Source organism: Lolium rigidum, chromosome 5, assembly GCF_022539505.1.
Source record: "Lolium rigidum isolate FL_2022 chromosome 5, APGP_CSIRO_Lrig_0.1, whole genome shotgun sequence".
Taxonomy (NCBI): Eukaryota; Viridiplantae; Streptophyta; class Magnoliopsida; order Poales; family Poaceae; genus Lolium; species Lolium rigidum.
The window spans coordinates 130,338,794-130,351,671 of NC_061512.1; the positions used below are offsets into that span (position 1 = coordinate 130,338,794).

The following is a 12,878-nucleotide window of genomic DNA, read 5'->3' on the forward strand; positions in this document are numbered from 1 at the left end:
CGGTACTACTGATTTTTCCACCGTTGGATTAACTAGCCTGAACGGCTCCTAAATTCCCCAATCATAGTAAAAGTTGTATAAAAAATAATCACGACCTAGATTCTTATGAGAGCAATCGGAAGGTTATTTCATATGGAGTAAATAAATTCATATATAATTAAAAAATAATAGAGTAGCAAATGTAACCAGATGGCAGCAAGTTTTTGACGCACACTTTTCCTTACCAGGGTACCTAAGGGGATTGAAAGGTTTTTAATGAGGCGGCTTGCTTGCTTAATATATATATCGTTTACTTCAAAAAAAAAAATAGAGTAGCATTCTTGCGTTTCACATATCTGAAGAATAGTACTGTACGTGTGTTTTTATTACACAAGCAATTAATGACGACTTGGAACGAATCATGGAGAGGAGAGGACCGCGGCGAAATGCTCGGCGAGGCTCTTGACGGTGCTCTGCGACACCGCCGACTCGCCGCCGAGGTACCACCTCTGGATCATCTCCGCAACGCCGGCATTCTCCACGGCCACCTTGGTCTCCTCCTTGCCCTCCGTCGCGAACGATATCTCGGCCGCGGCGCCCGTGGCGGTGGCCGGGAAGTGGAAGGTGACTACGGACCCTGGCCTGAAGTACTTGGACTGGAAGAAGTCGGCGACCTTCTCGAGCGCCTCCTCCTCGTCGTCGTCGTAGCTGTCGGTCGCCACGAGCCGGTCCCTGACGGAGCTCTCCAGCTGCACGCCGTACTGCGAGCCCTTGATCTCCTTGATCACCACCAGCCTCAGCACCTTCTCCACCGGAGCTGCATGCACGCACGGCGATGTATCAGAAACATGTGATCAACTGTCCACCTCGATCGATCATCATCAGAACTAGTAATCTCACCGGAGACGAGGGCGTTGAAGAAAGCGTCGTCTTCCAGCAGCTGGTTCTTCCCCTTCCAGCCCTGCAGATGCTCCATGACGCCGTCCGTGTCGATGTAGACCCCGATGGCGTTGAACTTGATCTGGAGGAAATGGATCTCAATGTCCGTGACGCCTGCACATCGAGCTCAGCTGTGTCAGAAAAAAAAACAGAGATGATTTTGTTTCCTCATGTCAAACTGCTCGAGAGACTTGCCATGGCCGACGAGCGAAAGCGTCTTGGTGCCGGCGATGATCTCCTGCGGGAAGGGTATGCCATCCACGTCCACGGTCTTCTCGTGCTCCGATCCCACTGCACTCGCAAGCAAAGCTTGATCAAAAACTGAGTTTATTTCCCACATTTTGTAATTGTTTGCCACAACTGTTTAGCACTAAGATTTTCTTTGAAACAAGAAGATTATAATTAAGCAACATACTTGTTCTTTGCAGAGGCAGTGGTCAGCAGAGGCACCTTTTGATTGGAGGATGAACTGAAGCAGCAGCTTTTGATTGGAAGGAGAGCAAAAGAGCGTGGGTGTTTTATCGTGCTGCCGTGCGACGCGATGGAACAAGGAGGTTAGGTGGGAGCAGTGGGAGTGGACATGTGGCTGTTCTGAGACTGCTAGACGCAACTACCACTCTGAAGTAAGCGTGCAAACAAACGTACTACATGGGTTTAGAGAGGGGGAGAGGTAGGTGCATCTTGTGGTCAACAAGTGTGCAGCAGAATTCTCTTCATTTCCAAAATTTTCAATTAAATTATGGTAGATCCATTACCAGATCATACAGTTTTGAACCCACGAAGACATAAGAAACTATAAATAAACACCTGAAAATACAGCGGGGAATTCTCGTCAAAGCCACCGCCGAACTCGTAGATGTTGCTGGCAATGGACAATATCAAAAAACTGACACACTGAAAAACCTTCAAAGATATGTAGAGGAGCGGATCAAATCTCCTTAAATCGCCGCAAGCATGTCGACCATTGCACCATGCATATCAACGGGCACCAACCTGATCTATCCATTCAGCCGGGCTAGCATTGTCCAGCTAGGCTGACGATGTTGCTCACAAAGGCTCGAAAGAGGGGTTGTAGAAGATTGCAATGTGGCAGACTATGCCCATGAAGGGCGCTAAGGGCATCTCCAACCGCGCGACCCAAACGGACGCGCTGGGCCGTTTTGGGCCGTTTGCGTGGCCGAACGGACACCCGGACAGCGGCCCGCGTCCGCGTGTCCGTTTGGGTCGCACGCTGCGCCCAACGCGCGGACGCAACGCATTGGTAATAAAATAAAACATAAATGAAAATAAAAAAGGAAAAGAACAAAACATAAATTTAAACTAGTTGGTCATTAAACTTAGCCCTATTTTGGGCAAATTTTACACAAAAGAAAGCCATATATGGCTTTAAACTAAAAAAAAAAAAGCAAACCCTAGCCAGGGTTTGCGAGCACGCGGTGGCCGCCGGCAGTACTACCCCCGGTAGTACTCGTCATCGTCGGCGTCGATGACGACGACGCCGCCCGGCGGCGACGCGCTGTTCCGGCTCGACACGCCGGAGGGCACCGGGGACTCCGGCCGGGGTCCCAGCTGCGCCCTTTCCCGGGCGGAGTGCGCGTTCGGCGGGCTCGCCGGCCTGCGCAGCCGTGCCCTCCGCGCGGACTCTTGTCGGAGCTGCTCCTCCGCCCTGCGTGGCCGGGCGCTCCTCCTCCGCCGGGCGCGCGGCCCGGCGCTCCTCCTCCCGGAGCGCCGCCCGACGCGTAGCCTCCTCCCCGACGGCGCGCCGGCTCGAGGAAGGCCCACGCGTCCGCCCGGGCGTCCTCCCGGGCCTTCCTGGCCGCCTCCTCCGGCGCGGAGGTGCGCGGCGTCTCGGCGAGGAGCGGCCATTTGGCCAGCTCGTCGAGGTCCTGCCGCTCGCGGGACGCCGCGAGCGCCGCCCTGCAGCCTCCGGGTCGTTCTCCTCCTCCCGGGGCTGCGGCTGCGGCCGGGGCCGGGGCGCGGGCTCGTTGATGTAGAGGCCGCCGGGGCGGCGGCCAGCCCGCCTAGCAGGCGTGCCACGGCTGCGCGCGAGGCCGCGCCGTCGCGGATGTGAAGCACGTGCGCCGCCGCGCATCGTGCTCCACCTCGAACCACAAGTCCCGGTTGGGACTTGCGTCGCCGTACGCGGGGTCCTGCCGGAGGTCCGCCGGCAGGCTGAGCGCGGCGCCTCCGGATCTCGGCGTAGCGGGCGCGGCCCGACGCCGGGATGGGCGGCACCGGAACCCGATCCGGGCTCGGGTGCCGGCCGTGGGGAGGTGCACGTCCCCCACGGCATTGGGACGCCGGCGTCCCGGAACATCCGCGCCACCGCTACGGTGACGTAGATCCGCTCGCGTCCGGGAGGCGCCGGCGGCCCCATTGCGAACGCCGGCGGCGCGACTTGCCGGCTGCTGCCGGCCTCGTGGTCGTTGGCGGAAGGCTCGAACTCGCGCTTCGGGGCCATGGCGGCGCGGAAGCTTCGAGCTCGCGCGTGCGGCCGGAGTGGAAAGTGGGGACTGGCGTCCCCTTCCCCAGTCCACATTTAATAGGACTGGGGCACCGACAGGTGGGCCAGCCACGCGGATTAGACGGACACGCGAGGACGCCGCGTGCCATCCGCGGCCACGCAAACCCGGCCCAGATTTGGGCCGGGTTTGCGTCGTTCCGGACGCCGCGGCCGTCCGCTTTTGCGGTGCGTCCCCGCGTTGGGCCGGGTTTTTGTCCGGCTGGACCCATCCGGACGCGCGGGCGCGGGATGGGTCGCCCCGTCGGAGATGCCCTAACAGACTATAACAAGAATCAGCTCTTTTGTCCACAAAAACTTCCAAGCTCTTTGGCAACGCCAAACCAAGCGCACCGCGATAGTATTGTCGAAACAACACAACCAACACTGTTTGTGTGACGCAGCAGCAACACCAAAACCAAACCAAAAAAAAAGTCCTACACCAGATGACAGATAAATCATCTTCCATCCGTCCCAGGGCACCAGAGTGGTCAGAGTGGTGGCTGGAGATCGATGATAAGGTCAAAGCCTCAAGTTGTTAGTAGGAAACAGATATGGTCAATTCCACTGCCACTGATGTCTTCCCCTACAGGGGGGACGGAGATTGGAACTGGAGGTGGTGCCTAGCACTCGAATGCTCCTGTTAATCTCAGAAAAATGTGAAATAGATATTTCTTCCTTCTTTTTCAGCTGAAGTAGAATAATGTTCAGATACTTATTCCCTCCATTCTGTAGATATCCAACCTGAACCTGTTTGTCTGGTTTTTTGTACAAATTAAGGGACACACAATGAGAAGACAGAGTGAGGTAGAGAGGGTTAGTGAGTACAGAGACAGGTTATTGTAATGCATTCTCAAATTTGCTAGAACGTCGCCTCTTCCTGCAATCAAACCCGGACGTGGCCTCTACCTCTACCTAACAAGATACATCACTCCTTTCCATTCTCAATAAATGGCCTGCAGCTACAATTACTTTACTAGTGGCCTGCAATTTCTCAGCCTTCCTGATAGGTGCTAAGCTACCATATCTGCATTCTCTTTTAACACAAACCACACTAAGACGTGTTCTCAATCATTTTAGCTATTCTCTGACTTACTAAGAGTAGGATCAAAGGAGGAAAACAGACAAAAACAGAGGAAAAAAAGAAACACAAATGACATGAGTTTGACATCTCTTTCCCCATATAAGAAAAAATTAAAGAAAGAGATCATTACATCATTCAAACTTAAGAAAAAAAATTCTAACTTGATCTATGAATTTACACGAGGGCCCAACAGAGACGCTACACAGAAGATCGTTTCATCACGCATATGCATCACAAGTGGTTATCTGTTCCTCTCATCATCTTTTCCGTAATCCTGGAAGAACCTGCCTCTACTGCTGCTCTTCACATCTCGATATGGTGAGAATGACTGGAGATATCTCCCTGGTTGTCCAGGGGCATGTACTGCGCCATGATGGCCCGGATCTCCGAATCCATGTAGCTCTGTAGAGAAAAAAGAAACAGCGCAAAACAGTATTAGACGCCAGCCTAGACTTATTCATGAATAATAGTTATTCTGTGCTAGTATGTCTTACCCGGATCCTGTACTTGTACACCGCGTATCCTGCAATTCCTGCTGCCGCTAGGCCGAAGAAGATAACCCATAGGAAATTCCAGCCTACCTGTCCTGCTGCATTTTTGCCTGAATAAAATGTGTCAGATTCAGTATCCCCAAATTCAGAAAACTAGACTAACCTAAATGCTACTAGGGTAAGCTTTCAACAGCTAATTTAATGAAAAAAAATCGCAAAGACGATGAGGGATCTGTCATATACTACCTCCATCCCAAAGCTTTAGGATTATATTATTTTTAGAAGGTCAAACTATGTCAAGTTTGACTAAGTTTTTACCAAAAATCATTAACATGCAAAATACAAAACTAATATCATTAAATAGATAATGATATATATTTTCGTGTGGTATCTACAAAATATTATATTTGTTGATAAATTGTTCTAAAAGTTTGGTCAAACTTTACTGGTTTGACTTTTCAAAAAAAAATATAAGCCTTAAGCTTTGGGATGGACGTAGTAGATTATAACTAGCCTGCAAATCGTGGGACCTTACGGTATCCAAATATTACACATTAGCTCAAGCATATAGGGGAAACTACAGAGGCAATAGTAATAGTAAGCTATTAAAGAAAATATGCACATACTTATGCACGTATCATGCTCCTTCATGTACAGCAGGCCACCACCGCAGCCGCACTCATAGCTTCCCCATGTGTTCTTGCATTTGCATTCTTTGCACTGGCATGCAGTCTTTTCCTTGCACTCATCAACATCTAAAATAAAATATTTCACATCAGCACGACAACAAAGGAGTACCAGTAATCTGACCAATAATGGACAGTGTACTTTGACTGGGGAGCAAAATCTAGGTCAATATTCACATTTATGCAATGAAACATACAAACTTTTCATTGAAACAAACTACAACCTAACAGTTAGTCAAATAATAAGTTTCAAATGTGGAAGCAAATTATTTGGTGGATATGAACATTATCCCATTGAAAGCTACATATTCTGCAAGACAAGGCACTTCTGAAAACACAATGGAGTTTGGGAACTAACTCTTACCTTCACACTTGTGGACACCGTCACCTTTGAATCCATCTGGGCATTTGCAGCCACCATCCTGCAGGTTATAAACAATGCAAATCTTCCTTTAGATTTCATATAATAATATAATATGTGGCAGCATCAAGGTTAGCAAAAAAGTGAGCTAATAACATACAGTGCAGGCAGAGTGTGTTAGACCATTCCTGGTCTCTTTCCAGCATCCTCCATTGTCAATCTCACAGCGTCCAGATCCTAATGCTAGAATAACAAGGACAAGTTTAGCAAAAAATGCAATAAGGAAAAACTTGTATGTCCCAGAAAAAACCGATTATTGTGCAGAAAAGTCTCTAACTACTATCTTCAGTAATAAGGTTTAGAGTGCTAAAAAGTAATCAGACATCCAAGGCAAGGTACAGTCCATGATATTATTTCAATACTGAAAAACAAATGAAGACACAAAGAAAAATATTATCCTAAGATGCTACAGGATAGGTACCTTCACAATGAGTGTAGCCATCACCAACAAATTTTACACCTTTCACAACCGGACATTCGCAAACTCTTCCACGGAAAGTATCCTGCATAACAAACAAATATCATCATATGCATCTGCTAAACAGAGAAAAGTGTTGTCCCATGAACTAGAATTAGGAGAAAAGCGGTGACCACCAAAAGTACCTTGCATGCAGATATGTTAGCAGCCTTATCATGCCAACAGCCACCATTGTTCTCCAAACACTCATTTGTTTGTATATCTACAGTTTGATAAAAGAAATCAAAGAGGCTCAAGAGAAAGGCACCAAACAGGTTGTTGAGTATTCATCACAAAGCAACACTGGGGGAAAGGTTAAGGGCTTAAGACAATCAATGCTCTAACCTTCAGTCAAGCAAACAGCAGGCTCAGTAGTTTCTTTAAAGCCTGCACAAAGTGCTTTAAGAACTGCTCCTTTGTCAAGTTTCCCTGAGAAATACAAATGCTAGGATAAGCACAACCGAAACCTTACAAATACAAATGTTAACTATAATGGTTTGATAGAGCACACACCTCTGTATTGTCTATTATTGATGACTAGTGTCGGTAAGATAGTGACATCACCACGAGCGCCTTTGCCAATCTACGTAAATTCGTCCAAAATATTACAGTATGAGGATGAATAAAAGAGAAAAGATCGCACTGGAGTACTAAGTACTAACCTGAGCATCCTGTTCAGCTTTCAGCACAGGATTTTCTTTATCAGCATCTGGATCACCAATGCACTTATCTATTGCTTTGTGATCAAGTCCTGCAAATCACAAACATGTTCAATACAACTTACTTATACCTCACTTTAAGGATAAAGAGGCGTATGGAAAAATGATCATACCAAGTGACTTGATCACTTCATCAGCACATTCCTTAGTGTACTTATTTTCCTTCATTGGGCAGCGAATTGCAAAATCAGTCACATAGTCCCACCACAACCAGGGTTTCTGACTGTCCTTAGCAACTTGATAAACACAAACTTGTCGTAAATTCTGAACCACCACATCTTTCCCATCATACCCTTTGCTGAAATCCTGTTCAGGGTCAGGCGCACAGTACCTCCCGTGGTTGATACACTGGGACTTGCACTGCTTGCTTGACGTGAAGGACTCCGGGCAATACCAGGTAATGTAATGAGGAGTGAACTGTGTGTAACCTTTCTTCTCAAGTATCTGTGCCGGTCCTTTGAAGCTCTTGACAAAATCAATCTGCCTGTCGCATTTTGGACCACACTCGTCGTTACTGTTAGTCCAAAATTCGTACTCGACACGCTCATCAGGGTGAGGCAGGGATTCCCTCCAATCCAAATTCACACTAACCATGTCGCCCTTCTCGACTGCTTTCCTGAGCCTGTCCCCAAAGCTTTTTGTGATCAGTGCTGACGCAATGGTGATGTTCTCTAAATAATCCTGCCTCCCACTCTCTTCAGGCGTGTCCATTGTAATTAGCGGCTCATCCTTGTCATCGGCGACAAGGATAGCCGCCACTCCTGCGTTCTGCGCGTTCCATGCCTTCTTTGCGAAGAAGCAATCTACATAGAACAAGAAAAACCATGTTATGCCATGCACGGCGTATATGAACTAACCAAGTAGAATGTAACAGGACTGGGGATATTTTAATTAACCAAGTGGAATTCAACATGGACGAGCTGGCAAATAAGAAGTTAAATAATCGGCTGAAAACAAAATCAGTAGAACATCATAGAGAGGCCAAAAGACAAGACAGTGACCTATGTGCCTTTGAGCAAGGGGGCTCTTCACGGTAAAGCCTTTTCAGATTAAGATTGCTCCACGCATCAAGTCGCAGATACGGTCGGTGTACGAAATTGGGTCAACTAACAGTCAGCTCAATCACTATCATCACATGACAAGATCTAATTTTCAATGTGCATGAAAGACCACGCAGTTAAATAAAAGCTAGTTCACTTCTAGTCGGTGTTTTAGTTGCAATCTATCAAAAACTAAACCAATTTAAACATATGTATAAGGCTAAAGGACGAGATCGACCAAAGTGCAGGCAAAGAAATAGGAATCAATTGTGCTGACCTCCCCTGTCGACGAGCAAGAAGGTGGGGAAAGACCCGGGCTTGGCCTTGTAGGAGATGTCGAAGTCGTCGAAGCTCTTGCAGGCCTTCCGGTTGGCCTTGGGGTAGGCGACGACGCCGACCATGGTGCCGCCGTACTGGGGCACGCCGAAGTTGCCAATGGCGCACTCGTAGGTGCCCTTGAGCGCGTCCGGCGCCGAGACCTTGAGGCTGTTCTTCTCGACGACGAACCTCCCCTCGCAGGAGCAGCAGAAGGTGCACAGGAGAACCGCCCACGCAAGCAGCAGCAGCCGCCGCGTCGCCGGCGGCGTGGATCGGAGCTCCATGCTCCAATCCGGCGATTAAACCGGGGAGACGGCGCGATGTAGCGGAGAGATCGGGTTTTTCGGCAGCGTAGGAGGTTGTTGGATTGGAGTGTGGTTTATTTATGGTTTTTGGGTTGGCGGAGGAGTTGGAGTCGGAGTTTGGATTAGGAGTTGGAGAGATTTTGTGGGAGGAGACGGTTGCGGGGAAGAAGCATACGGAGACGCAGACGCAGGTTGTGAAAGAAAAGCGTTTTGTTTTGTTTACCCTTTTTTAGCCCATAGCGGCACATGAGCAGCGTGCCACGGTTTCTTTTTGCCTCTTAGGGCATGTAACGTGTAGGACACTAATACTCGCAAATAAAATAACGTGTAGGAGTAGTACTTGTTTCATCCCATAAAATTTGTCTCAGTTTGATAAAATCTAGATGTATCTACTAGATAGTATCTAAATACATCTAAATTTTAACAAATTCTGGATAATTTTTCTGGGACAGAGGCAGTATATTAAATGGCAGAGGTGATATCTGATGGTACGCCGTCCTAGCTACCACCGCACACATGGAACGAGAATCAGCGAGTCGGAGGTTTTGCCCTATGCGCACGATACAGAAACAGTTACAAACCAGCAACCCAGTATGAAAAATCCCCCGCGGACGGTTGTACCATGCACCCACGACTACTACTGCACCAAACACGATAGGAAAAATCCTCCGCTACTTTTCCTCTTGTCATCGTTTACTCCAAGTACCCAATAAAAGCTTGTTTGGTACTAAAGTGTTTACGGAAATTGGTGGGGATAATACTCTAAAGTATTGGATGAAACCGCTACCTTCACCCAATCCCCACTAATCCCCACAAAACCTCATCCCTAATCCCCACTCATAAAAACTGCCATTTGAATTTGGTTAATAGGGATTGGTGCAAACGGCAATGGCAATCAAATAAACAGACATGGGCAAAAATTCGGTTTTTATGTCATGGGCCACATGGCAACTGTAAACTCACAATATTTGAGTTTCAGTATACCTTAAAATTAACACTAGTACGGAATGAAGGAGTACATGAGCTAGATCAAGTCATAAACAGTTTTTAAATAAATGATAGACCATTCTGGACTTGAACTCTGAACATGGCAACATACTTGATGTTCAGCATACATTAAAATTGACAAGCCACACCCTCTAACAAACTCTGAAGCTGTCTGAATCTTGAGTTACAAAATTACTCATAGAAACCCGAAGCGGATCTGAAATCAAATTACAGCTCGAAGCAGACCGGTAGAACATGCATCCGCAGATCTATAATATGCAACTGACAAATCATAAATATAGGATAATCATATTTTATCTGAAGGCCATACCGGAAGATGGTACATAAATAAGGAACAACTAGGAAAAAAGGCCATGACTCATTAAAGCATCCTACGAATGTTTGGTTAATTTGTAATTTGTGAGTTATCAGATTAAGAAATTATTATCAATCCATGGTGAACGAAATGGAAGATTTTTTGTTAATATAAACCACTTCGAGACTATATTGTAGCACATGTATTGTTTTACATGAAAATACTGGGCAGTAGCCGTTTACACATAGCAACTTACAAGTTACCAATGTACACTAACCACCAAGTTTAGTTCAGTACAATGTAATGACTTTGCTGCCCTGAGAAACAATTCTCAATAAGAGGAAACTGTAATTCTTTTACTGAAGCTTTTACAGTTATTTAAATTCATGACATGTGTCTTCTGCTGTTCACACTTACTTCGGTACATGTATTAGACAACGACCGATTGACATTTATGTGCTGCTTAGTTTTGTGAATGAGAAACTAGTATTTACTGTGGGTCAAAGGCCAGTACATGTACAAGTAATACAATATGCAGGAAAGCATCTCATACAGTGGGAATATACAGTAAAGGGTTCTATACATCACTAACACCCCCTCCCCCCTCAAACTCATGGTGAATCAACAACACTGAGTTTGGAGAGAAAAAAACCCATGTTGTGCTCTAGTCTGGGCCTGCGTGAAGAAGTCAACAAGCTGTAGCTCGGAAGACACATAGTGAAGAGCCATAACCTGATCCTGCAGAGCATTACGCACATAGAAGGCATCAACACCAATGTGTTTGGTGAGCTCGTGCATCACCGGATCACGCGCAATGCTGATGGCACCAATACTGTCCGATAAAAGAGGAGTCGGTGCGTCAACAGAAACACCAAAATCCTCAAGTAACCAGCGTAACCAAGTCACCTCTGCCGTCAAGAGAGCCATCGCTCGCAACTCAGCCTCGACACTCGAACGAGAGACTGCAACCTGCTTCTTGGTCTTCCAAGCAATGAGAGAACCACCAAGAAAGACACAGTAGGTAGAAAGAGATTTGCGATCCGATGGATCACTAGCCCAGGTAGCATCTGAGTAGGTCTGGAGTTGTAAGGAGCTGGAGAGAGGAAAGAAAAGATGATGGGAGATAGTGCCACGAAGATAGCGGAGGACTCGAAGGAGATGACTATAGTGGACACTAGTGGGAGCAGACATGAACTGACTCGAAATGTGGACCGGGTAGGAGATGTCAGGACGGGTGACAACAAGGTAGACAAGGCTCCCAACCAAGTGATGATAGCGAGTCGTGTCCGGAACATGATCACCATCAGTGGCACGGAAACAGACATTGAGCTCCATAGGAGTCTCGACAGTGTGCTCATCACCAAGAGAGGCACGAGTGAGAAGGTCCTGAATATACTGCTCCTGGGAGATATAGAAATCATCGGAGGTAGAGGAAACCTCAAGCCCAAGAAAGTAGCGAAGAGAACCAAGATCAGTCATGAGAAACTGATCACGAAGACGGGCCTTGACAAAGGCAATGTACTCAGGGTCGTCACCTTTGATGATCTTGTCATCGACATAAAGAAGAAGGAGAGTCCGACCACGAGAAGATGTGTGGACAAAGAGCCTAGGATCATGTGCGCTAGGGACAAAACCGGCAGAGGTCACCACAGAGGCGAAACACTAAAACCAGGCGCGAGGGGCTTGCTTAATTAAGGCCATAGAGAGAGCGCCAGAGATGACAGACCATGCCGTCGGGAATAGAGTAGCCAGGAGGTGGCTGCATGTATACCTCCTCACGTAGCTCACCATTAAGAAAAGCATTCTGCACATCAACCTAAGAGAAAGACCAGTGACAAACAGAAGCAACAAAAGCCGCGAGCGGCAAGAGCCACTAGAGCAAAGGTCTCGTCATAGTCATGGCCATGCTCCTGCTGAAAACCGCGAGCGGCAAGACGAGCCTTGTAGCGCTCAAGAGAACCATCGGAGCGAGTCCTGATCTTGTAGACCCACTTGCAGGTGATGGGACGAACAAAGGAAGTAGGAGTGACAACATCCCAGGTGCCAGTACGCTCTAGAGCAGCAATCTCCTCAGCCATCGCTAGCTGCCATTCGGGATGAGCAAGAGCATCCCGATAAGAGGTCGGCTCAAGGACAACAGAGAGACCGTAGTGAGTGGGAGAATAGCGATCAGGAGGAGAACGAGGACGAGCACGAAGATGATGAGTCGGCTCGGACGAAGAGGGCATTACACCAGAGGTGGAGGGCATGTCAGGAGGAGCATCATCATCCTCATGGGGGCGACGTGAGTAGTGAAAAGGGTAGGGAGGAACCACTGTAGGCGAGGGAGGTGATATGGGGGAGGAAGGTGTGGAGGGTGGGGAAGGCGGTGAGGGAGGAGAGAGGGTATGGTGAGTGAAAAAGGAGTAGAAGGTGGGGAGAGAATCGGCAGAGCAGGAACCTGAAGCACGGGAGGAGGTGAGTCCGGAAACATGATAAAAGAGATATCATCCATCAAAAAGGAAGAGGTGGAGGGACGCGGGTAGAAAGGATGGGACTCATCAAAAGTGACGTCCCGAGATATGCGTATCCGACGACCAATAGGATCCCAACACTTATATCCCTTGTGCTCAAGATCGTAGCCAAGGAAGACACAC

General features: G+C 47.8%; 2 protein-coding genes across 2 annotated transcripts; both read right to left on the reverse strand.

The window, feature by feature from the left end:
* Nucleotides 1-385: 385 nt before the first annotated feature.
* LOC124652333 (chalcone isomerase-like protein 2) lies at nt 386-1,411 on the reverse strand. The gene is made up of 4 exons (XM_047191357.1): nt 1,334-1,411; nt 1,114-1,209; nt 880-1,032; nt 386-796 (listed from the first exon to the last, which is right to left on the reverse strand). Coding segments are annotated over exons 1-4 (648 nt in total). The 5' UTR covers nt 1,335-1,411; the 3' UTR covers nt 386-398.
* Nucleotides 1,412-4,480: 3,069 nt separating this feature from the next.
* LOC124652332 (vacuolar-sorting receptor 1-like) lies at nt 4,481-9,128 on the reverse strand. Its single transcript, XM_047191356.1, has 12 exons — nt 8,594-9,128; nt 7,390-8,079; nt 7,220-7,308; nt 7,071-7,140; nt 6,903-6,986; nt 6,704-6,780; nt 6,522-6,603; nt 6,201-6,283; nt 6,044-6,101; nt 5,620-5,748; nt 4,997-5,103; nt 4,481-4,904 (listed from the first exon to the last, which is right to left on the reverse strand). The coding sequence occupies exons 1-12, from the start codon at nt 8,916-8,918 to the stop codon at nt 4,806-4,808; spliced, it is 1,893 nt and encodes a 630-aa protein (XP_047047312.1). The 5' UTR covers nt 8,919-9,128; the 3' UTR covers nt 4,481-4,805.
* Nucleotides 9,129-12,878: the final 3,750 nt, after the last annotated feature.